Source organism: Tamandua tetradactyla, chromosome 21 (genome assembly GCF_023851605.1).
Source record: "Tamandua tetradactyla isolate mTamTet1 chromosome 21, mTamTet1.pri, whole genome shotgun sequence".
Classification (NCBI taxonomy): Eukaryota; Metazoa; Chordata; class Mammalia; order Pilosa; family Myrmecophagidae; genus Tamandua; species Tamandua tetradactyla.
This window is the reverse complement of record NC_135347.1, coordinates 55,171,582-55,195,985: the sequence shown is the minus strand read 5'-3', so window position 1 is coordinate 55,195,985 and position 24,404 is coordinate 55,171,582. Positions and strand designations below refer to the sequence as shown.

Below are 24,404 nucleotides of genomic sequence, written 5' to 3'. Positions count from 1 at the left end.
GAAGATATAAAAACATACTTTTAAAACACTGGGTTTCATATTATAGTAAATGAGCTTGTTTGTTCTTTTGTTAATGGAATTTTGACTTTTTTAAGGATGAACTCAATTATTTTAAGAAAATAACACAATTGTTTGAAACATTTTCAAGTTCTAAGACCTTAAAAAGTAGGTTATTATTTTATTGCTGTGATAGATGTTACGTACCATTAGGTTGATCACTATAAATTTATGACAGTGTAAAACCTTACTCGTATATATCGTTATAGCAGAGTTGAGAAGTTTTAGTCAGAATTAAGATTTTTTTGACTAATATATTTTTGTTTTATGCATGCTCTTAGTTATCCCTAAACATTTTGTGTTTTTCTTTCATAGCATTTGAATTAATGTTTATTACCCCCTTCTTTCTTTGGCAGATGAAGAAAAAATTTGGCCCCCGTGTATTAGAGTAATTGTTATTAGATCACCAGTACTGCAGACAGGATCACTTTTTATTATTACAGCTGTAAGCCCTGCTACAATTGGAAGGTAAAATCTTTGATAATATTATATCCTTCAGGAAGACTTTCTTGAGCATCTGTTGTGCATTAAGCATTGTTCTGTGTGCTAAGGATACAAAAGCAAGATTTCTACCCGCAGAAAGCACAGTCTGAAGGGAAAAAAGAATTATTGTATGAAAGTGCTGTAATACAGGCTATATAGAGTGCTTATGGGCTCACATATAAAGAATCATTTCATGGTAACTGGCAAGCCTAAAGAGTTGAGAATAGAGCAGCATTCTGAAGGATAACTTGTAGTTTGGAGGAACATGTGTAAAGGTTCATGTGTCCATGTGTACATGGGAATTGTGAATAATTTCATGTGACTGAAATCTAGGATGTGTGTAAAACACTGGAAGTTGAAGCTGAAAAGGTGATTTGGGCTTAAATTATAAAGGGCCTCCTTTGTCATCTGAAGGAACATGGTTTTTGTCCCTTAGGTATTATAGGACCATTAAAGGGTCTTTTAAGCCAAAGGATGATGCGTACTTTTTTTTAGAAAGCTCTCTAGCTTCAGTTTGAAGTATACCCACTTTAGATCAGGGAGACAACATGATCCTCCTTTCTCTTCATTCCCTTCTTTATCTGTGTGTTTCTTCTGCTTTCTGTATCTTTATCTTTGTTAAGGGGAGGCCTAATTTTATCTGTTTCCACCTCTGTGTTGAATTTCAGACCCACATGGTCTATCTAATAACAAGGTTTGCATATAAGTCTATAGTCAACATTTTGTATTGCAGGCAATTGTTACTTTTGATCAAAATTGGCATTCAAGGTGGAATGTATTTGCTGTCTTCTGTTAGTCGTTGTTGACTCCTTTCCTCTCATCTCCTACAGCTGGTCACAAGACTGTTTATTCTCCTGCTAAAATGTCTCTTCCATGTGCTTCTTTGTTTCTTTCCCTGTTGCCATCATCATCATTCAGGCTTTCCTTAGTCTTTTGAGTGGCCCGTTGTAGTAGCTTCTTAACTGGTTTCCTGTATTCGTTTGATTGTTCACCTCTCATAATGCTTCCAGATTCCTCTTGCTAAAAGCACAACCCTTATTCTTTTCCTTCTGTTTAAAATTAGTAACTGGTTTTTTGTGGCCTGATAGATAGTTTCTAACCGTTTTAGTTCTGCATTCAAGGCTCTCCAGACTAGTTTCAATATAACCTCTCTAGGCTTTTATACTTGGGATATACCAACTTTTTAAAGGACTGGATAGTCAATATGTACTGAATGGGTACAGTTTTGTGCTAAAAAGACTTGTATTTACAGAAAGAGGTGATAATTTGTCAGCCTCTGATCTACATAAAACTGAGGCTCCAACCATATTCGACTACTTACTGTTCCCTGAATGAATTCCATAATTTACTGCCCCTGTACCTTTTCTCATAGCATTTCTCCTATCTGGAATCCCTTTTCTCAGTGCTGGTTGTGTAAAATTCTACTTATCTTTGCACATATCCTTTCAGTCCCAGATCTAGAGCCACCTTTTCTGTGTGTGTGGTGTTTCTGAATCCAAGTCAGAAACCAAATCTCAGTTTTCTTATTTGTTACATGGATTAGTAATTTAATTCATAAAGTTGGTAGATGGAAGCAGACCAAGTGGCCTAATAAAGTACTTAGCTGAATTGTTTAAACATTGTCCTTGAATCTTCCAATACATGATTTACTATATTAAGTAGCTATTTAAATTTATTTTGTCTTATCGTTCCAGTGGACTGTAAGTTTCTTGAGTACTTACTGTGAAATGTGATAGTTGTTAAGTAGGTAAAAAATGGCATCTCTACCCCTCTCTCCCCCACTCAGAAATTTTGTTGACATTTAGCTTTTGTCACTACCTTTGGAAAGTCAATCTAGGATATTTCCTCCAAGTCCCCAAATAAAAACCTGTCTATATGAAGAGGTAAAACTTTGGCAGTACTTTCCACAGGGATTTTGTGGAAAGGATTTTCATCTTCTACAGAGATTTTGTCATTTTCTTACCTTTCGTTCTGTCCTTTTCAGGTTTAAATTACCAAAATCCAGCATTGGCAATAACTGCTTCTTTCTTTTCCTATGGAAAAGATAACCTAACCTATCCTAAATTCAGATTCTATACAATGTCCTCGTTTTAAATTCTTGGAGAATAGCATACTCCTTTTACATGTAATAATAGAAATAGAAACATTTTGTCAACAGTTCTAGAAAATTGAAATTGGTAAAGAGGACATTTTTTGCTTAACTTTTTAAATGTATAGTTTAACATATATACAAAGCCAATTAAAAAAAAAGCAACAATTTTCAAAGCAGTCTTCAACAAGTAGTTATGGGATGGATCCCAGAGTTTGTCGTGGGCTACCATACAATTAGAGAGGACATGGTTCTGATTAGCCTGAGATGGATAAAAAGAATAAAAGTAATTCTGGAACACCCTTTCAAATAGGAAATTTAGAGCAAGATTAAAGAAGCTATAAGTAGGAGATTTACCACAAGGGAGATTTACATTTTAACATTATCTGTTTTTTAAAAATTATTTCCATATCACTTTGTAAATGCTGCATCTTTATATGGTCCAAAAATTATTAAAGACACTTTATTTAACTCTGCAGAGAAAAAGATATGGAGCATACTCTTCGAATCCCTGAAGTTGGTGTAAGTAAGGTAAGCTGTTCGGTTTTTCAAACATATTCTTGCTGGGCTCAGTTTTTATAATCATCATTGTAACAGAAAGCTTAGGGTTTTTCTGTTTTTTCTTTTTCATTGACTAGAAAGGTTAATATACAGTGTCATAATGGTAATGAAAACAATAAAGATTCTTTTATTCTAGTGCTTGAGAAAATAAAAATTTTTCTTAGCAATTTGGATAAACTATGTAATAGTTAGATAAACTGTAAATTATGTTTATTTTTTTGACAGTCTGGAGCAGGGGTAGAATTTAAGAATACCGAATTTAATCTTATGTATCAAAGTAATACGCACTTAACAGATGTGTACTGAGTGAAATAAATATGCTAGATATTTGGCTGTTTACAAATGAGTCAGACCTAGATTGAGACTATCAGTTGGTTACTTTAGTAGGTTGCTAATTTGACCCCAGGGTATGTTTCAACCCAAGAATAATCTAGCTTCCCAAATTTCTTGTGTGTAGCTTTTCCTAATTGAGCCTCTAGTTGAACCTCTGATGGTTTCAGGGGGAAAAAAAAGTTGGATTTTCAAAACAAACAAACATTAAGAATAGAGTTACAACTTAAGTTTTAAGTAGAAGAAAACCAAAGATTTACTTCCCAAGTTCTTTATATTTCATATTTCTATCTTTTTGTGCTAGATTATCTGTCCTTTTCTCCCTCCTCCTTTGGTTATCTTTTTCCTTTTTTTTTTTTTGTTTTGTTTTTGTTTTTGTTCTTCTTTTTTCTTCCTATAATTTCCATTAAGTTCTCATTTAATGGACTGTTACATGAAGCTAAAGGATATTTTACTTAATTTTTTCCTTTTCAGAATGGAATTTGTTTCCCATTATCAGTGGATAGTATAGCACTTTCACTTTTTTTCATTCAAAGTAGGGGGAAATCCTCATAATCTTAACTCTATCTAAATTATCTTGCTTTTTTTTTATGTTCCTTATGATCTTTGATTCTCCTGCCTCCAAAAAAACCCAGTCAGTAACTTAAATAGCAGAGAAGTCCTTCTTCCTCCTCCAATGTAAAATATAGATGATTCTCCATGATATTTGTCTCTTCTTTCCTTTTTTTAAAGTAGCGTATCCACTGTTGAGAAAAAAAGCTGGCTCTTTGAAATCACCTTGTCAACATACACCACACATAACCAAGTCGATGAGAAAAAAAAACAGAAAAACCCATAAGTTTAATATTAGAGGAAATCAAATAGAAACAAATATTTAATTAGTGGGTTGGAGAAGACTTTCTAAGTTTAAAAATGTGGAAAAAGTTACAAAGGCAAGATCATTTCAACTAATTTCAGTTTGAACCTCTTTCTATATCACAAAATAAATTTAAAAGGTAAGCTAGAGATGACACTCAAAAAACATGCCAGAAAGACGTCCTTTATATTGCAAAAGCTCTTATGAATTTTTTCGAACCCCACTGTGACACCAGTAGATAAATGAACAAAGTTCATAAATAGGCAATTCACAATAAAGTACTGTGGGAAATACCTGAAGTCATTCCATTTTTCTAGTAATGCAAGAAATACGAGTGAAACTAGAATGTCAATTTTCATTCATCATATTTAGTTAAATCTGCTGGGAACATTATTTTGAGTAGTCTCTATGGAATAGGATTTGACAGTACTGAAAGACTTGAAATAATTTAAATACTTTGATATGGTTATTTTACTAATAAACAACTCAGCAGAAAAAAAATGAGCGAAAGACATGAACAGCAAAATGAACAAACTACAAATATGTACAACTGGATGAACCTTAGAACATAATATTAAGTCATAGAAGCAAAATAAAAGGAAATGTACAGAAGCATACATTTGTCAGAACTCATCAAATTGTACTTAAGGTCTCTGAATTTCACTGTATGTAAATTATATCTCAGTAAAAGGTTCTTCCAGTATGATTCCCATTCACATCAAGTTCAGAACCACACAAAATAAAATTACATATTATTTATGTTACATACATATGTGGTATAAAAGTGTAAAGAGTTGTATAATGGTTAAATAAACACCAAATTTAGGGAATTTTTGATTATCCCTGAAAAGGAAGGGAGGTAAATCAGAGATACACATCAATAGATAATCGTTTAGTTTCTTTTAAATATCATTTCTTTTCTGTCCTTATCACAATTTTTTTAATTGTGAAATATATATACAACAAAGCAATAAATTTCCAAGTACATTTTAACAGGTAGTTACAGAACAGATTTTAAAATTTGGTATGGGTTACAGTGCCATGATTTTTCGATTTTTTCTTCTAGCTGCTCTAAGATACTGGAGATCAAAAGAAATATCAATATAATGATTCAGCAATCATACTCATTTGTTAAATCCTCTTTTCTGCTGTACTACTCCTTCTCTTTAACATATATACATAAAAGCAATAAATTTCAAAGTACCTTGCAACCATTAGTTATAGAACAGATTTAAGAGTTTAGTATGGATTACAATTCTACAATTTTTGGTTTTTGTTTTCAGCTGTGCTAAGGTACTGGAGGCTAGAAGAACTACCAGTATAATGATTCAGCACTCATACTCGTTTGTTAAGCCCGACCTTCTCTGTATAAGTCCACCATCACCTTTGATCCTTCTCCCACTTTTTAGGGGCATTTGAGATATGCCCATTCTACCTTTTTCATGTTGGAAGGGGCTGTTGATAGTATGGGTTGGGGGATGGAACTAGTTAATGTTCTAGAGAGGCTGGCTACTCTGCATTCCAAGATTTATCTGGTCCAGGGATCTATCTGGAGGTTGTAGGTTTTGGAAAGTTACCCCAGTGCATGGAACCTTTGTAGAATCTTATTTGATGCCCTAAGTGTTGTTTAGGATTGGCAGGAATTGTGTAAGAGTGACCTCCAGTGTAGCCTCTTGACTCTGTTTGAACTCTCTCAGCCACTGATATCTTATTTGTTACACTTCTTTTGCCCCTTTTTGTCAAGATGGCATTGTTGATCCCACAATGCCAGGCTCATCCTTGGGAGTCATTTCCTATGCTGTCAGGGAGAGTTTCATCCCTGGATGTCATGTCCCACATAGGAGGGATGACAGTGGTTTCACTTGCAGAGTTGGGCTTAGAGAGAGAGGCCACATCTGAGCAACAAAAGAGGTCCTCCACAAGTAACTCTTTGGCATACCTATAGATAGGCTAAGCTTCTCCGCTACCTACATAAGCTTCACAAGAGCAACATTTATTTTCTTTTAAATATCTGAGACAAATATGGCAAAGTTTGTGAGAGCTGGGTTCCAGGTTATACAGAGTTGCAATATATTTACAGTATTTTGTGTGTTTGGAACTATAATTGTTTATGTTTGTGAAATATTTATAACAACTTTATTGAGATATTTAAAGACCATCTTAATTTACCCATTTAATTTGTATACTGCAAGGGTTTTTAGGGTATTCACAGAGATGCAGAGTTGGGCAGTCATCACTACAATTCAATTTTAGAACATTTTTATTACTCAAAAAAAGAAACCACCTATCCTTTTTCTTCCTCTTTTCTCCCAACCCTCACGGTCCTGGGCAACCACCAGTTTACTTTTGGTCTCTATGGTTTTGCCTATTCTGGATATTTCATATAAACAAAATCTCATAACAGGTGGTCCTTTGTAACTGGCCTGTTTCATTTAGCATGATATTTTCTAGGTTCATCCATGTTGCAACACATATCAGTACTTAATTTCATTTTAGTGCTGCATAATATTTGATTGTTTGGAATCACCATTTTTTATCCATTTATCAATTGATGGACATTTGGGTTATTCCTACTTTGGGCAATAGTGCTATTATGAATATTTGTGTACAAGTTTTTGTATGGATGTGTTTTTGTGTTTCTTGAGTGTATATCTAGGACTACAATTACTGGGTCTTATTGTAACTATTTAACCTTTTGAGGAACTGCCAGATTGTTTTCCAAAGCAACTGCACCATTTTACATTTCCACTAGCAGTGTATTGATTATAAAATTTTAAATATTTGAGTTGTCTCTTTATTCAGTTAAACAGACATGCATTGAGTACATACCCAATACGTGTGAAACATTATGTTTAGAATGATAAGCAAAAATGAGCTCCCTTTCAGTATACTGATATTCAACAATACATCATATAATGTGTGTTACAGTAATATAAAGAACATGTTGTGGAACACAAAGGGGGAGTGTTGAGTCCTGAGTATTGAAGATCTGGAAAAACTTCTGAGAAGTTGATGTTGAAATTTTCAAATCTCTTTTTGTATTAGGAAATGTTTAATGATGTGGATAAATACCTATATTAAGTGAAAAAGAATTTCAAATTGTATATTAACTCAACTGTATTAAAAGAGTAGAAAAGGTAGGACATATTAATCATAGTTATAGGTGGAATTACAGGTAATCCCCACATTTCTACTAAAGCATGAGTACTTTTGTATTCAGAAAAAAAGTATTAAAATAATAAATTATCAGAGACTATCTTCTCAAAAAGAATTGTTATACATGGTTTCAAAAGTATAGTACTTTGTGAGGCATGCAAAGATGTGAATAAACCTGTGGAGCATTTGATGAGGCAAAATGAGCCAGAAACAAAAGAGAAAATATTGTATGATCTCAGTTAGAAACTACCTATAAGAAAACTGGGGCCTAGATTATAGGTTCCTATAGCAGTCACAGTTAATCCAGAGTAGTAATTGTTATTTCTGGATTTTAAGGGGCTGTTTTATATATGTATGATCTGGTATTTAGAGATAAGCCAGTTGGGTCAGAATTAAGATAATTCAGAATACAGGGGTAAGGAAGACATTGTCTGTATTTTAGAACTTCACCTACTCTTTGTGAACAAAGGAAGAAAGTTTTATTATGTCTACAACCTAAATTTTCTGTAGCACATAATCTAACTCAAGCTGTTTGGACAGATCATTTAAACAATCCCAGCACAGGGAGCCCAGAATAATAATGAGAACCTTTGATCCTAAATAGCTTAATCTAATACCTGGATGCATCCCAGAGTGTACTAAGCAGATAATCAGAAGATACTGGTAAAGTCCCTTGAGGGATGGGAGAAAAATTATGGAACTATGAAACTTTACCACTGGGAAAACCCCAGATATTGTGCCAAACGTTAGGGACACCCAAATCCTTAGGCCAAGCCCTTGATCTTAAGGCTCCTGTGAAGCTTCTGTATGTAGTGGAGAAGCTCAGCCTACAGAGTTGCCTCTGGAGGACCTGTTGTTGCTCAGATGTGGCCTTTCTCTCCCTAAGCCCAACTCTGCAAGTGAAACCATTGCCCTCCCTTATATGGGACATGACATCCAGGGGTGAAAGTCTCCCGGGCAGCATGGGAGATGACTCCCAGGGGTGAGCCTGACTCTGGCACCATGGGATCAACCATGTCATCCTGACCAAAAGGGAGAAGAGAAGTGTAGCAAATAAGGTATCAGTGGCTAAGGGAGTTCAAATAGTCGAGAGGCTACACTGGAGATCACTCTTAACGCATGCTTCACTTAGACATTTCTACCTGTCATAACTTGCCAAACCCCAACCAAAACCATTCCTGCCAATCCTAAAGAACACGTAGGGCATTATATAAGATTCTACAAAGGTTCCATGCACTAAGGTAACTTTCCAAAACCTACAACCTCGAGATAGGTCCCTGGACAGGATAAGTCCTAAAATGCATAGGGACTAGCCCTTCCAGAGCATCAACTAGTTCCATTCCCCATCTCATATAATCAACAGCCCCTTGCAAAATGAAAAAGTTAAAATGGGCATATCACAAATATCCCTGAGGAGTGGGAGAAAGATCAAAGGTGATGGTCGAGTTATACAGACAAATGTCCCACAGGCTTATTCACATCTTTGCATGCCTTACAAAGCACTATACTTTTGTAAACCATGTATTCCAATTTCTTAATGAGAAGATGCTATGGACGTTAGTCTCTGATAATTATGTATAAGTGCAGAATCACTATGCTGATAATGTAATGATTATCATTATACTCCAATACCTTAGAGCAGGGTAGAAGTAAGAACCTTAAAATTGTGGAATTGTAACCCATACCAAACTCTGAAATTTGTTCTACAACTAATTGCTATGATGTACTTTGAAATTTATTACTTTTATGTATGTATGTTATTTAAAAAGAAGGAGGAGTATAACAGAGAAGATAGGATTTAACAAATGAGTATGACTGCTGAATCATTACATTGGTATTTCTTTTGATCTCCATTGTCTTGGAGCAGCTAGAAAAAAAAATGAAAAATCATAGAACTGTAACCCATACCAAACTTTAAAATCTGTTCTTTAACTACTTGTTAAAATGTGCTTGGAAATGATTGCTTTTTTGTATATATGTTGTATTTCACAATAAAGAAAAAAATGTTTAAAAATAAAGTTGAGTGCCTTATAATTGCTCGATTTCTTTTTTCTAAGTTTCATGCAGAAATTTTTTTTGACCATGATTTACAAAGTTATGTCCTCGTGGATCAAGGCAGTCAAAATGGCACAATTGTTAATGGGAAACAGATTCTTCAGGTAAGTGTATATATATTAGTTAACTGCTTGCACATTATTTTAAAGTCCAACTGAAAATTTTGATTCCTTGAAGTCCATAGTTACTATAGATATCGTTCTGTTTGGATTAGAGTTTAAGTCCACATTTGTTACTTGGAAAGGAATTCCCAGAAAGGGTTGGAAAAAAGTCTATATTCAACGTGTACTTTGCTGTTTAGTTTTGACTTCTAATTATGTGTCTGTGCCTTATTTTTAGATATAAATCCGTTTTAAAATATTCAATGTAAATATTTTTATAGCAACTTTAGGTCCCCCCTTTAAAGAATAAAAAGTTCTTTTAATGGAATTGTTGCCAAACTGGAACAGTTGAAAGCAGGGCTCTGTCTACCCAGTTAACTTTTTTTTTTTTTTTTTTTAACACGGGTAGGTACCAGGAACCGAACCCAAGCCTTCTGGCATGGCAGGCAAGCATTCTTGCCTGCTGAGCCACCGTGGCCCACCTTATCCAGTTAACTTTTATATCCCCAGTACATAGCAAAGTGCTTGGCACTTAATTAAAAAAAAAAACATACAGAAGGGAGAGAAAGAGTAAGGTCTTAGTCTTTAGGAATCAACAATGAAACAAAACTGAATTATCAAGAGGAAAGAGGTAAGGAGGGAAGTATAATGTACTTATTGCCTGGTAACACTTCCTCTTTACCATGATGATTGGTAATAGATTGTTTTAAGTCTAGGGTTGAGTATTTCTGATAAGATTGGTCATGGAGATGTGACAGTAGGGAGATTGGTGGGTTTTGATAAGATAGAAATTGGAAGAGTCTCATTTCAGCCATTTTCTATACTTGGAGAACGTTTTTAATGGGTTATTATTGTCAAGTTGTATGTGTACATATGTGTGTGTACCTCACAACCATTTCAAATGTTTTTTATTATTATCAGGCGTTACTCATAGTAGATGTAAAATAATTATATGTAACTGTCTGGATTTCTGGTTTGTAATTTTTTTCCCCTCTAGCCTAAAACTAAATGTGACCCATATGTACTTGAGCATGGAGATGAAGTGAAAATCGGAGAGACTGTGTTATCCTTTCACATCCACCCTGGCAGTGAAACCTGTGATGGTTGTGAACCAGGACAGGTTAGAGCTCACCTTCGCCTTGATAAAAAAGATGAATCTTTTGGTATGTGAAGCATATTGTTATTTGTGGATATGATAACTTTTTTTTCTAATTCAGTAAGTGTTCTAAAAATGTGTCAGCTACTAGCTCCATAACTAATTGATGCAATATCATATTGAGATATATTTATATAAGGTAAATATCAGCCTTGTATCTAATTGGTATAATACTATATTGAGATACATTTATAGTTCAGTGAATATTATCAAATGAGGCTAACAGATGACATGTATTTAGAATTTGTGACCCAGGCTAGTAGATTGCAATTGTAGTTGGTTTTTCTATGTAATGTTTAGCTATGTGATATTATAACACTTCCCACGAGGAAAGTTACACGTTAGCGCTGTTTTTGCCAATCCAGTTTAGTAGGCTTTTGAAGCAACATTGCAGTGTTCACTAAATGACCTTCAAAAGAGTAATTGTGATATAATTACAATAAAGATTAGTTTCCTTTTTTAAAAATTTCTTTAGGGCACTTTTAGGTTTACATAAAAATTACACCAAAAGTACAGAGAGGAACACCCCCCACAGCAGTTTTCCCTTTTATTAACATCTTACATTAGTGTAGAATATTTGCTACAATTGATGAACCAACATTGATACATTATTAGTACTTAAATCCATAATTTACATTAGGGTTTACTCTTTGTGTATCTAGTTCTATAGTTCTGTGGATTCTGACCAGTCCATAATGTCATATATTCACCCCTACAGTATCATACAAAGTAGTTTCAATGCTCTAAAAAAAAAAATGCCCTATTTTATCCCCTATCTCTGCCCCATTTCCCCAGTCTTTTCCACAGTGTTATGTAGTTGGAATCATATAGCAGATAGCCTTTAAGGTTGGTTTTCTTTTAATACCTATTTAGTGATATGAAAAAGTCATCCACCATTAAATTCTGATATAATATTGTATTATCTAGGGTTCTCTAGAGAAACAGAATCAGCAGGAGAGATCTGTAAATATAAAATTTATGAATTTATATCCTCATGCAGCCTTGGGGTTGTAAAAAGATCTTTAGTGCAGGCTGCGAGCTGGCAGATCCAGTGAAGGGCCTCAGCAAACTCTCAGGAGAGGCAGGCTGGCTGGGAGAGTTATTGTCTCTTCTGAGTTCTCCTTAAAAGCCTTCCAGTGATTAGATTAAGCATCGTTCATTGCAGAAGACACTCCCCAAGCTGATTGCAGATGCAGTCAGCTGTGGATACAGTCAACCTGGTCGTGATTTAAGTCCATGAAATGTCCTCATACAATAGACAGGCCAGCGCTTGCCCGACCAGACAACTGGGCACCACCACCTGGCCAAGTTGACACATGAACCTGACCATCACAAATATTAACATAGAGAATAATGGGCCAAGGCGTTAAGAGTTTTATACACACACACACACACACACACACACACACACACACACATATGTGTGTTTCCAATCCTATTTATAGTTCATGTTGCTATATTGTCTGTATACACTATTATTTTCTATAATAAATAGCACTGTAGGATGTTTCTATGTTGGTTTCAATCCTCCCATCTGAGGCTCTTAAAATTTGAACAGATACTTTGGACTTTAAGTACTTTAAGTAGACACTCTGTAAGGGGTAACATTTTTTTTTACCGTTTTCTCCCTAAATACCTATATCTCCCCTAAATTTTCTTCCTAATACAATATATCCTCATTATTTATTTTTTGCTTTCTGATAAATTAAAAGAATGAGCATGGTACATTACGAAATAACATAAATCTTTGAGTTTTGTACATGCCTTTGTTCCTTTGGAAAATATGCTTAATATTTCAGCACTTAGGATTCTATTACAATGATAATATTGAAAAATTGAATTGTTTAGTTTGGTATTTATGCTGTAACCATCCAAGAACCCATTAGATTGTGGGTTTAATTTACTTTCCAAGTAATTTTCATTACCAGAGATGCTGAAAGGACATCAGCGGAGTATTAGTTATTTTTCTATTAAATAACATTAGTGTTTATTTTTAAAAAAAATCTGTCAGATTTCATTTTATTTTTTAATTAGACTCATTTTTTTTCTCTTCAGTTGGTCCAGCATTAAGTAAGGAAGAAAAAGAATTGGAAAGGAGAAAAGAATTAAAGAAAATACGAGTCAAATATGGTTTGCAGGTAAGAATGTTAAATATTGCTTTAAGTGTTACAGTGTATTTGGATTTGAGTAGAAATGGCTGCACATTTGCCAAGTCACTTTATATATAAAAAGAGAGCTAGCTACTTAGTATGATTTTGAGATTTATGTAACTTCTATTAGTTATTCTCTATTCTGGGATTCATAATCTAACAGCTGTTGAGGTTTGAGTAGAAAACTGGTAACACCCTACATATGAATAGCCATTTCTGGTTTTTAAAAATTTTGCTTTTTTTTTTTTTTGAGGACTAACGCTACCTGATTTCTAGACTTATTCTAAAGCTACAATAATTAAGACTGTAGTATTAGCATAAAGATAGACAAATAGATTAATGAAACAGAACACTAAGTTTAGAAATAGACCCATATGTAAATGGAAAACTGATTTTTGACAAAGGTGTAGAGGTACTTTGGTGGAGAAAAGAGGACTTCTTCAACAAATGGAGCTGGAAAAATTGTATGTCCATTATTTTTTAAAAAAAGGAATTTTGATTCATACCTCATGTTTAAAAAAAATTAACTCACAGGTGGGCCACAGTGGCTCAGCAGGCAGAGTTCTCTCCTGCCATGCCAGAGACTCAGGTTCGATTCCCAGTGCCTGCCCATGCAGGAAAGAAAAAAAAAGAACTCAAAATGGGTTATAGATATAAATGTAATATCTAAAACTTTTGAGACTTCTAGAAGCAAATGTTTTAAAAAGTAAATTAGGCAAAGATTTCTTAGAAATCTAACTTCAAAAGCCCAATCCATAAAAAAAAGAAACTGGTGTACTGGACTTAATCAAAATTTTAAAACTTTTACTCTTCCAAAGACAGTTAAGAGAATGAAAAGATAAGTCACAGACATGAAGAACACATCTGCAAATTATATATCTAATAAAGGATTATATCTAGAATATATAAAGAACTCTCAGAACTCAATAATAAGAAAGCAAATAGCCCAATTAAAAAAAAAAGTACAAAAGATTTAGATAGACTTCACCAAAGAATACAAGGTAAATAGCGAACAGATATAAGAAAACATGTTCAGTACCATTAGTCTTCAGAGAAATGCAAATTGAAACCACTAGATACCACTGCACATTATACTAGAATGGCTAAGGTAAAGAAGACTGACCATACCAAGTGTTGATTAGGATGTGGAGGAACTGCTGATGCTAATGTAGAGTAGTGCAATAGCTTTGGAAAATAGTTTGACAGTTGTGCTGGTGTGAAAATATTATGTACCCCAGAAAAGTCACGTTTTAATCCTGATTCAATCCTGTGAGGGCAGCCATTTCTTTTCATCTTGGTTCAATGCTGTAGGTTGGGATATTTTGATTAGATGGAGATTGACTCCACCATTCCAGGGGGGTCTTGATTAGTTTCACTGGAATACTTTAAAAGAGGAAACATTTTGGAGAAAGGGCAGAGCTACCAGAAATTGAGAGTGAAGATGTGCAAGTGCCTACACTTGGAGAACAGAGACGAAGATGTTTGGAGATGCTTTGAGCCCAGTGGATGTTACTGTGAGATGTTAAGTGAGCCAGAATCTGGAGAGAGCCAAGAGAATCCAAGTGATGAATGTGAGCCCCAGAGAAGCAGAGTAACAAACTCCATATGGGAACAGAGGCTGAAAGCAATGGAGCTTAGCACAAGAGACCAGCAAGAGACTAGTGTGCCTTCCCAGATGACAAACATGTTTCAGATTTTGGCCTTCCTTGAAGCAAAGTATTTTTCCCTGAATGCCTTAGTTTGGACATTTTCATAGGTTTAGAACTGTGAATTTGTAACTAATTAAATTCTGTTTATAAAAGCTGTTCCATTTCTGGCATATTGCATTCCAGCAGTTTACAAACTAATGCAGAAGCTTCTTAAAAAGTTAAACACTATCTTAGTGAAATCTAGAGTGGACAGTGACAGTGTTTAATTGTATAAATATAAGAAAATTCTTACATGAACTAAAACAAACATACTTCACTATTACAAGGAGTTAATAATAGGGTGAAATATGGGAAACATACAGTTTATGCAAACTAAGGTCTATAGTTAATAGTAACATTGTAATATTTTTTCATTAATTGTAACAAAGGCACTACACCAAAACTAAATGTCAATAATGAGATATAAGAGGTGTGAGATTATTTATTTATTTATTTTTTTTTTTTGGAAGAAAGAGAAATTCTCATGTTGACTCTATGGGTGAATGCATAACTATATGATTATACCAAAAGTCATTGATTGTACACTTAGGTTGGATTGTATGGTGTGTGAATGAAATTGTTTATATAAAAATAAATAAAAATTAAACATGCATCTACCATATGATTCAGCTATTCTACTCTGAAGTATTTATCCAAAAAGAAGGAAAGCATATTTTCATATAGAACTTATAAACAAATGTTCATAGTGGCTGTTTTTGTAATAACTAAACAGTAGAAAAAATTCATGTCCATCATGAGTGGATGAACAAACTAGTATATCCATACAGTGGTGTTTTAGTTTGCTAATCCTGTTAGAAATGCAATATACCAGAAATGGGTTGGCTTTTGTAAGTCACCCAGAGAAAGATACCTTGTCTCAAGAAAGGCCAGTGGCATCTGGAACACCTCTGTCAGCTGAGAAGGCACATGGCTGGTCCTTTGGCTTCTGGTTTCAGCTTTTCCAGGGGTGTGCTCTTTCTGCATCTCCAGATGTCTCTGTTGGCTCTGAGCTTTTTCCAAAATGTTTCCCTCTTCGAGGACTCCATAAGTGGATTAAGACCCACCTTGAAAGGGTGGAAATACATCTCCATGGAAACAACTTAGTCAGAAAGATCCCACCCTAAACAATAAGTCTGCCCCCACAGGATTTGGAATAGGATTAAAAGAACATGGCTTGGGCGGGCCACGGTGGCTCAGCAGGCAAGAATGCTTGCCTGCCATGCCAGAGGACCCGGGTTCGATCCCCGGTGCCTGCCCATGTAAAAAAAAAAAAAAGAACATGGCTTTTCTGTAACAGTTTCAAACAAGGGCAAATGAAATACTATTCAGCAGTAAAAAAATCCGTGAACTGTTGATATAGGCTATCTGAATGATTCTCAGAATAATTATGCTGTATGAAAAAAGCAGAGTACGCACTGTGTGCTTCCATTTGTATAAAGTTTTAGGGAAGCAAACTAATGTATAGTGACTGAGAGAAGATTGTGAAATTGCCACATGCAAGGGAAAAGGAGGAGGAATGCACAGGAAAGGTTCAGAGGCAAAGATTACAAAGAGTGATGAAGCTTTTGAGAGATTTGGATATGTTTATTATCTTGATTATGGTAATGGTTTCAAGGTGTGTATAAATCTCAAAATTATCTAATTTTTTAATTTAAATATGTGTAGTTAATGTATGTTCATTATACCTCAAAGCTGTAAGTAGCCACCCAGCTATTTAATGACAGAGCTAGATATAGAATCTAGAGTTAAAGTATGCTTGTCCAGTGCTTTTTCTGCTTCATGAGGACATTGGTTAAAAAAAACCAAAAAAAGTACTGCTATAAAACGTTTTTCTGCAAAATCATATTTTTTGTGGTACTGCTATGTAATAAGGGAGAGAAATCAGAAAAAATGTCAGGGTTCGACTGGATTGAGAGGAAAATAGAAACTATGTAAGTAGAGAATAAAATGTTTTCTCTAAGGATTAATCTTCTGGGGGAAAAACTGATCAGGGTAGGGTCTACATTTTTTTTTTCTGTTTAAAAGCAAAACTAAGTAAAAACACATGTGGTATTTTACTTCAGTTGCACTACTACTCCCTAGCATCTTCTCTGTATGAATGTCATACTTTTTACATAAATATCAGTAAGTATTAGCAAAGAGGAAAGGAAGTCTTCTCTGAAGCCACAAGCCAAATTGACTACCTCTTCTTTTGTGCCACTGCTATGTATTGTTTAAACAATCCTGCTGTATCATGCTGAGTGACTTCCCTCCTGGATTATAAATTTCTTTGTGATAGCATGGCGCTTAGCACACTTTTTGCTCAGCGAATATTTGTGAAGTGACTAATCAATCATATAAATGTAACCAACCAAAAAATCTCTTATTGTAAGGGTAAAAGGTATTTATTTGCTTTTTCCTCATTTTTAAAAGACTTTAAAGTAGTGCCTATGAGAAAATGAGTCTAAAACATTCAATCAAAATATATCATTTTCACAGTATTTTGTTTGTAGAATTTATATTTATATTGTGGTATAAGTAGAAATCATATAAAATTTTTAAGAGGGATAGAATATATATATATATATATTCTATATATAATTGTAATTCCATAATGTAGAATAAAAATATCACAACCAGTAATATAAATATCTTGATTATATGACCCGGGTTCAATTCCCGGTGCCTGCCCATGTTAAAAAAAAAGAAGCCATAATATTTCCTAAGTAAGACAAATGTACAGAAATCACATTTTTATTTATAAAGTTTCTTTTCCTCAATTAATATTTTGTGTTTATAAAGAATACAGACTATGAAGATGAAAAGGCATTGAAGAATCCAAAATATAAAGATAGAGCCGGAAAACGTAGGGAACAGATTGGAAGTGAAGGAACTTTCCAGAGAGATGATGCTCCTGCATCTGTACATTCGTAAGTATTGAATTGTAATGGCTTGAATCAGTCTGTGTACCATAACCACATTCCTAGGGTAGTCTGACTTACAAGGTTAAGTATTCTGATAGGTAGCCTTTAAAGGGGTGGTTCAGAACAAAATGGAAGCACTGTCTATTCATTCCTTGCTCTAATATCAGAATTCCATTATTTCCTAGAATATTGATGAGCACATACAAGTGTGTACACACTTAAATACACATATATGCCTAACTAACATTCCAGCCACCCAGTTGAGTGATTATACTACTATATTCTAGCTATCTAGAGCCCAGGCTAGTAAGAAATTGATATGAACTGATACTTTTTATAATTAGTTTTACTCTCAAACACTTTTGTTCTTAGTGACCCAGAAATACTGTTTTTCTTATTTATTTCTTTTTTGATTCAGTTCTTTTCTCGTGGTAGGGTAGCCTTAATAAAGTAAAAATTGTGATTTAGACCTATAATGTGACCATTATTTTTGCATCTAAATATCTATTAGCCCCCCTTTTTTTTTCTTTCTCTGGATATAAATTCTGGGTTTAGTTAAAATTTATAACTGTCATGTGGAATTAATATCTGATGACAAAATTTTTATTAAATTTCATATTCGTTAATTCTAAGGGTTACTTTTTTTTATTTATTTTTACATTTTAACATACCTGATGTTGATGGAGTTTTACAATTATAAGCAGCAGCTATTTCTTTACTAGTATATGAAATAGTGGTACATCTTAAAAGCAGTAGGGTCAAATTTAATAAAATATAGTATTATAAGGTAGATACACTGAGCAACATGGCAATTTTAAGTTTAATATTTTAAAAATTGTTGGAGTATATGAAATGGCTTAGGAGTTAAACAAGAAGTGGGGCCTATTGTAAAGGGTCCTAGATGGTAAGCTCTTACAGCAATCACATATATTCAGGAGTTGTAACTGTTGCTTCTGAATTCTGAGATACTGAGCTGTTTGAGTATAACCTAATTGTTCACTGAAATGTCGCGTATATATGTGGCACCTGAGACTATGAATTAGAGCACTGAAGCTATTAGTATTACCCCATACAGCAACTCTTTAAAATGTTGAAAAAATGATCAGACGTCAACTGGAGATATGAATGAAGATAATTTGGATAGGACTAAGTTAAATCAGAATACAGGGTAAAGGATGATATGGTCCATATTTTAAAACTTAAACTTCTAAGTGGGATCAAAGGACGGGATGTTTATTTGGTCCAAAATTTATATTTTGAGTGATGCATTATCTAATTTAACTTGTATGATCAGTTATTTGAACACCATAATTACGTGGAGTCTTGAATAGGGCTTGAAATCCTGTTGGTTTGTACAGGTTAGTATGATGCCACGATATATCCCAGCTTAGTATGGGCAGAGAATGAAAAAGTATTTGCTAAATCCCCTTCAGGGACTGGGGAGAAAAGAGGAAATACTAAACTTCCCATCTGGGGAATTCCTGATATTCTTTTGGGGACAACCAGTTCAGTATGCTGAGTCCTTAATCTTGGGATTCACCTTTATGAAACTTATTCCTGCAATGAGAAGCTAAGCTACTTACGATTATGCCTAAGAGTCACCCCCTAGAGAACCTCTTTTGTTGCTCAGATGTGACCTCTCTCCAAGCCAATTCAGTAGATGAACTCACTGCCCTCCCTGCTACATGGGGCTTCACTCCCAGGGGTGTAAATCTCCCTGGTAACGTGGGACAGGTCTCCCAGTATGAGCCAGGACCCACCATCATGGGATTGAGAAAGCCTTCTTGATGAAAAGGGGAAGAGAAATGAGACAAAATAAAGCTTCAGTGGCTGAGAGATTTCATACAGAGTCGAGAGGTTATTCTTATGCATTATATACATTTTCCTTTTTAGTTTATGTGTATTGGAGTGGCTAGAGGGAAGTACCTGAAACTGTTGAACTGTGTTCCGGTAGCCTTGATTCTTGAAGACGAATGCTTAACTATATGGCTTTTACAGTGTGATTGTGTGATTGTGAAAACCTTGTGTCTGATGCCCCTTTTATCCAGGGTATGGACAGATGAGTGAAAAATAAGGATAAAAAATAAGTAAATTATGGGGGTGGGGATAAAGGGAAAAAAATTAGGTAGATTGAAATACTAGCGGTGAATGAGAGGGAGGGGCAAGGGGTATGGTATGTGTGAGTTTTTTTCTTTTTATTTCTTTTCCTGGAGTGATGCAAATGTTCTACACATTATCATGGTAATGAATATACAACTATGTGATGATACCATGAGCCATCAGTTGTATACCATGTATGGACTATGTCTGTGAAGATTTCTCAATAAAAATATTAAAAAAAAAAGTTAAACTAAGAGGCAGAAACAAAAAGTAAAATACGTTGGTTCTGATCTTGCTTGATTTATTGTATTGAGCCAATTTAACACGTTTTGTAGAACTGGAAACACAATATAATAGGACATAAAATTAAAATATTTTTAAATTAATGCAACATGTAAAAGGGTAGGACAGAATGCAAATAGTGAATGAGTTTTAATTTTAACTTTTTTATTGATGTATAATATGTGTACAGAAAAGTACACAAATCATAAATGTTCAGCTCAATGATATAGCATAAAATTAACATGTTGCAAAATGACCACCTTGGTCAAGAAATAGAAAATTATCACCTCCCCAAAAGCATACCCTCCTCATCACTATCCCTTTCTCTTTCCCATATGTAATATCCTGACTTGTAACAACAGATTAATCTTACTTATTTTTAAAATTTTAAGTAAGTGGGATAATTCAGTATTTGCTTTGTCCATATGTTTTGTTCAATATTATTTTGTTAGGTATAGTTTATTTTTATTGCTGTATAATTTTTTTTATATGAGAATACTAGAACTTCTTTATTCATTATACCACTGTTGGACATTTGGGTTGTTCTGTGACTGTTACTAATATTGTTACAAGGACATCCTTGTACATATCTTCTGGTGCACGTGTACATGCTTTTGTATTAGGTACATACGCCAGAGTGGAATCTGGGATTATAACATTTGTGTGTCTTCAACCTTATTAGGTAATGCCAAATAATTTTCCAAAATAATTGTTCCAATTGTTTATATTCATGAATTTATTATAAATGTCTCCTAAATGGTGTACTATATATCAACTATCACATCAATTTTTGTTCAAGTGAAATTACTGATAGCAACAGAGGCCGGAAGATGTTGGAGAAGATGGGTTGGAGAAAAGGAGAGGGCCTAGGGAAAGATGGTGGAGGAATGAAGACTCCGGTAAGAGTTGTGTTTTCTTTCATTTATTTATTCTTTCAGCAGATGCTTACCACATACCTAGTATATGTCAGGCATTGCCTTAGGTACTAGGAAAATACTAGTGTACAAAAAAAGAGACATGATTACTGCCTCTGTAGGATTTGCAATGACCAAATTTATAGGATAGTAAATTCTGTTTCCTGAGCCAGACATTCTGTGTCTTTTAATTGTTTTTATGACTTCCTTATTTGTCTGGTAACGAAACATTGTAGGGACGATTGTAGTGTTGGTTTATTATAAAAAGCAGATTCGGTGTTAGCTAGAGAATCTGTATTAGGTTCAAGGATCAGCACATAGCAAGCAATATAAAGACCAGTGCTTAGAAAACAATGCAGTGATTAAACCTACAGTCCATGATTCATAGGAGGTCCAGATTATCTTTCACAAAAGCCTTAAAAAGTATATGACTAAAGAAGTTTCTTGATAATTACTTGGTACCTAAAGAAATAATAAATGGGTAAGAGTAGCCATAATAGCAGGTTTCTCATTTTCACTGTAGATACAGTGAAAGAGCATGGTTTTTGTAATTAGACCTAGGTTAGACTCTGTGCTCAATAACTTACTAGCTGTATGACTTTGGGCAATTTTAGGCCTCAGTTTTCTTTGGTAAAATGGGGATAAGAAGAACTATTTTTCAGGGATGTCATGAAGATAAAACTTTAGCATGGTGCCTAACATACAATAATTTCAATAACTGGTAACTTTTTTTTTTGCATGGGCAGGCACCGGGAATAACTGGTAACTTTTAATGTTCTTAAAATGAGAAATCCTCCCCTCTTGTTATGAACAATCAAGTTTTCTTTATGATTCTTAATGTCTAATCTGTTCATTAACTTAGATGAGACCAGGACAGTAAGTTTAAATATGTCCATTGCCTTTACTCTGAGTTGGTTCTACAGCATCTCAGCGAAATATGGTGATTGCTGTTTAAGGCGCACTTGATTTTCTGTAGAGTCAGCTATACTTACTGACAGGCAGGAAAATGTGGAAAAATAACTTTAAATTACATGTATAATGATGTACGTTATATATGTTTTTAGTGCATTTGACAGGTTTTTTTTCCATTGGTTTCTAATAAAAGTGTTATAGTTAAAGATCATTTTAGACACAGCAAGTTTCCGTGTGTTTAGACTCTAAAATAAGCCCTGCTCAATTTTTGATAACAGATTCAGCTTCAACTTCGACGAACACATGCAGGCTTGGGGACAGGAAAACCATCCTCAATTGAAGATGTTCACCTTCTTCAAAACAAAAGCAAAAAGAACTGGGACAAAGCACGAGAGAGGTTTGCTGAAAATTTCCCAGAAACTAAACCTCAAAAAGATGCACCAGGGACCATGCCTTGGGTAAAAGGGACTGTTGAATGAAGATCAGTCATAAAACAAAAATTCAGGCTTTTAAAAAGAGTTAGGAAACTCTTGTCTTACTGCAGAACTTTTCCTCCGAGAAGAGTCGTGGCACATGGGAACTGTGTCACAATTTACTACTCCCTCAGGATTCAGAAATGTGTCATAAAGTGTGGTTTAGTTATTTTGGTAAACTTTGCAGCTTCCAAAAACCATTTTTTAACTAATAGTGATTGAATCAAGTTATGCTGTGAGTGGACTAAAGTTCACAAGGTGCAGATGAGCTTATTGACTTTGTTCTTTTGTCATTTATAATATCCATATAACAAAAATCCATATAACCACTAATGACTTAAGCGTGCATTTGTCCTTGTCTCCATATATTTGTTATTGTAATATGAGCAAAGGAAAAACACAAAAGTTTATTAAAAAAAAAAAAACAGTTCTGAGCATTGCACCCTTGTTTATGCCCTTTAGAATCTAGATAAATAATGTTTCTCAACACGGATAGTGGTGCATAAATCTTATCTTTGAAATAATCTAAATAATATTATTGAAGAACTAATGAACAGGTGACATGTAGAAAATTAGTCTTTTAGTGTTTTCTTCTATGAAGAATCTGTTGATTTGTACTTATATATATATTAAGCATTTACATTTGGTGTGTTTTGTAGCCAATGACATACTTAGGTATGAACAACTGAGTACAGTATTGAAATATTCAATGTGCTGGCATTTGTAGTTTTGATAAATCCCATTGCTGGCGATGGAATTTTGCCAGGGAAATTTGATTTCCGGTGCAAAAGGATTATCTACCCAAGGTCTCGAACTCATGGTATTTATTGCAAGTGTCCTCAAATGCAATAAAAACAATATTATAATATCAAAGAGTGAGTGATTGAACCGACGATTTAACTATATTTTGGTTTGCTTTGAACGCATGACCACATCAGAATTTTCTTCTTCAAGTTGGCAGAGCAATAAAGGATAACTTCAAATATCGGAGAACTGCAGTGCCAGCCTTCTGGGTGCAGATGTCACTGCTCTGCCAGTTAGTCACTATTCTTTGCCTTTCTTTTCACCTTTTTCTCAACTTTTTTGCCGAGAAATTAACTCTGGACCTCCCCCTTTTTTGGCAGTGAATATAAGCTGTAGCATCCCCAACAGCTTTGAAGAAATGTCTTCAAGATGTAGAAATAAGGAAGGGAAAATCCTGAATATAATTGTAGAGTAAGAAAGCTAATTCAGAAAGAAAGGTTACCTTTTAAAATTTCCAGTTGAAGTGATACATAGTACTTAGGGTACTGAGAAAGAAAGGGGAATAGGAAGAGAGAAATCTGTAATTAAAAGTTAGAGATACCACCAAATAAATTACCAAGACCTTACAGATAACCAGAGACTCTATAACTCAAGATCTAGTTAATAGTTAAAGTGTTCCTGGCAGATTACCTCCACATATACACAAGTGGCTTGGAGGTTTTACTTTTTCTAAAATAGAAGAAATTACTGCACTGTTGCTGGTTTAAATGTGGTGCTGTATGTAGGTAACAATAAGGGACCCCTAAAATAGATTTTGCTTCTGGTGGTTCTCACTCATTGCTAAATTTATGGCTGTCTTTAATAGTTCCATTTTTTTTTTTTTTTTTTTAAAGGAAAGACAGAGAGAAGGAAGGAAGGATAGAAGGAAGGAAGGAAGGAAGAAAGGGAAACATTTTTAAACATTTTCTTGTTTTATTGTATTCTGTTTCTCCGTTTTTGTTACATGGGCTGGGGCCGGGAATCGAACCGAGGTCCTCCGGCATAGCAGGCAAGCACTTTGCCCGCTGAGCCACCGCGGCCCGCCCAATAGTTCCATTTTTATCATTAGATTGAGGAAAACTTTTTTTATTGCTTTCTTTTGTAAGAAAGTGGGAACTTGGGAATAGTGATAAAATTGGAAATATATGCAGTAGTTATTAAAACTCTTTAAAGATCTTAAGTCTCAGGGCTGTACTATATAGTAGATAAAGTAATGTCTCATTATACTTCCATCTGTAAAGTAAAAATAATATTTATCTCATATCTGTCTTGAATAGCAAATGAAAGAATGTATCTAAAAGCACTTTGTAAACTGTAAAAGTAATACAAATGTGAGCTGCATCTATTTGTTTACA

The 24,404-nt window shown here is 34.4% G+C and overlaps 2 protein-coding genes across 3 annotated transcripts in view; one reads left to right on the top strand and one right to left on the bottom strand.

Moving 5' to 3' along the window:
- AGGF1 (angiogenic factor with G-patch and FHA domains 1) overlaps positions 1-23,139 on the top strand; it is a 48,491-nt gene extending 25,352 nt beyond the window's left edge. Inside the window, exons 7-14 of the mRNA XM_077139375.1 lie at positions 414-525; positions 3,109-3,160; positions 9,590-9,691; positions 10,686-10,851; positions 12,900-12,982; positions 17,464-17,591; positions 20,767-20,866; positions 22,072-23,139. Of these exons, the coding sequence (XP_076995490.1) occupies positions 414-525; positions 3,109-3,160; positions 9,590-9,691; positions 10,686-10,851; positions 12,900-12,982; positions 17,464-17,591; positions 20,767-20,866; positions 22,072-22,272 (944 nt within the window). The 3' untranslated portion in view covers positions 22,273-23,139. The remainder of the gene's footprint in view (positions 1-413; positions 526-3,108; positions 3,161-9,589; positions 9,692-10,685; positions 10,852-12,899; positions 12,983-17,463; positions 17,592-20,766; positions 20,867-22,071) is intronic.
- ZBED3 (zinc finger BED-type containing 3) overlaps positions 1-24,404 on the bottom strand; it is a 57,025-nt gene that overhangs the window by 11,967 nt on the left and 20,654 nt on the right. The window lies entirely within an intron of this gene.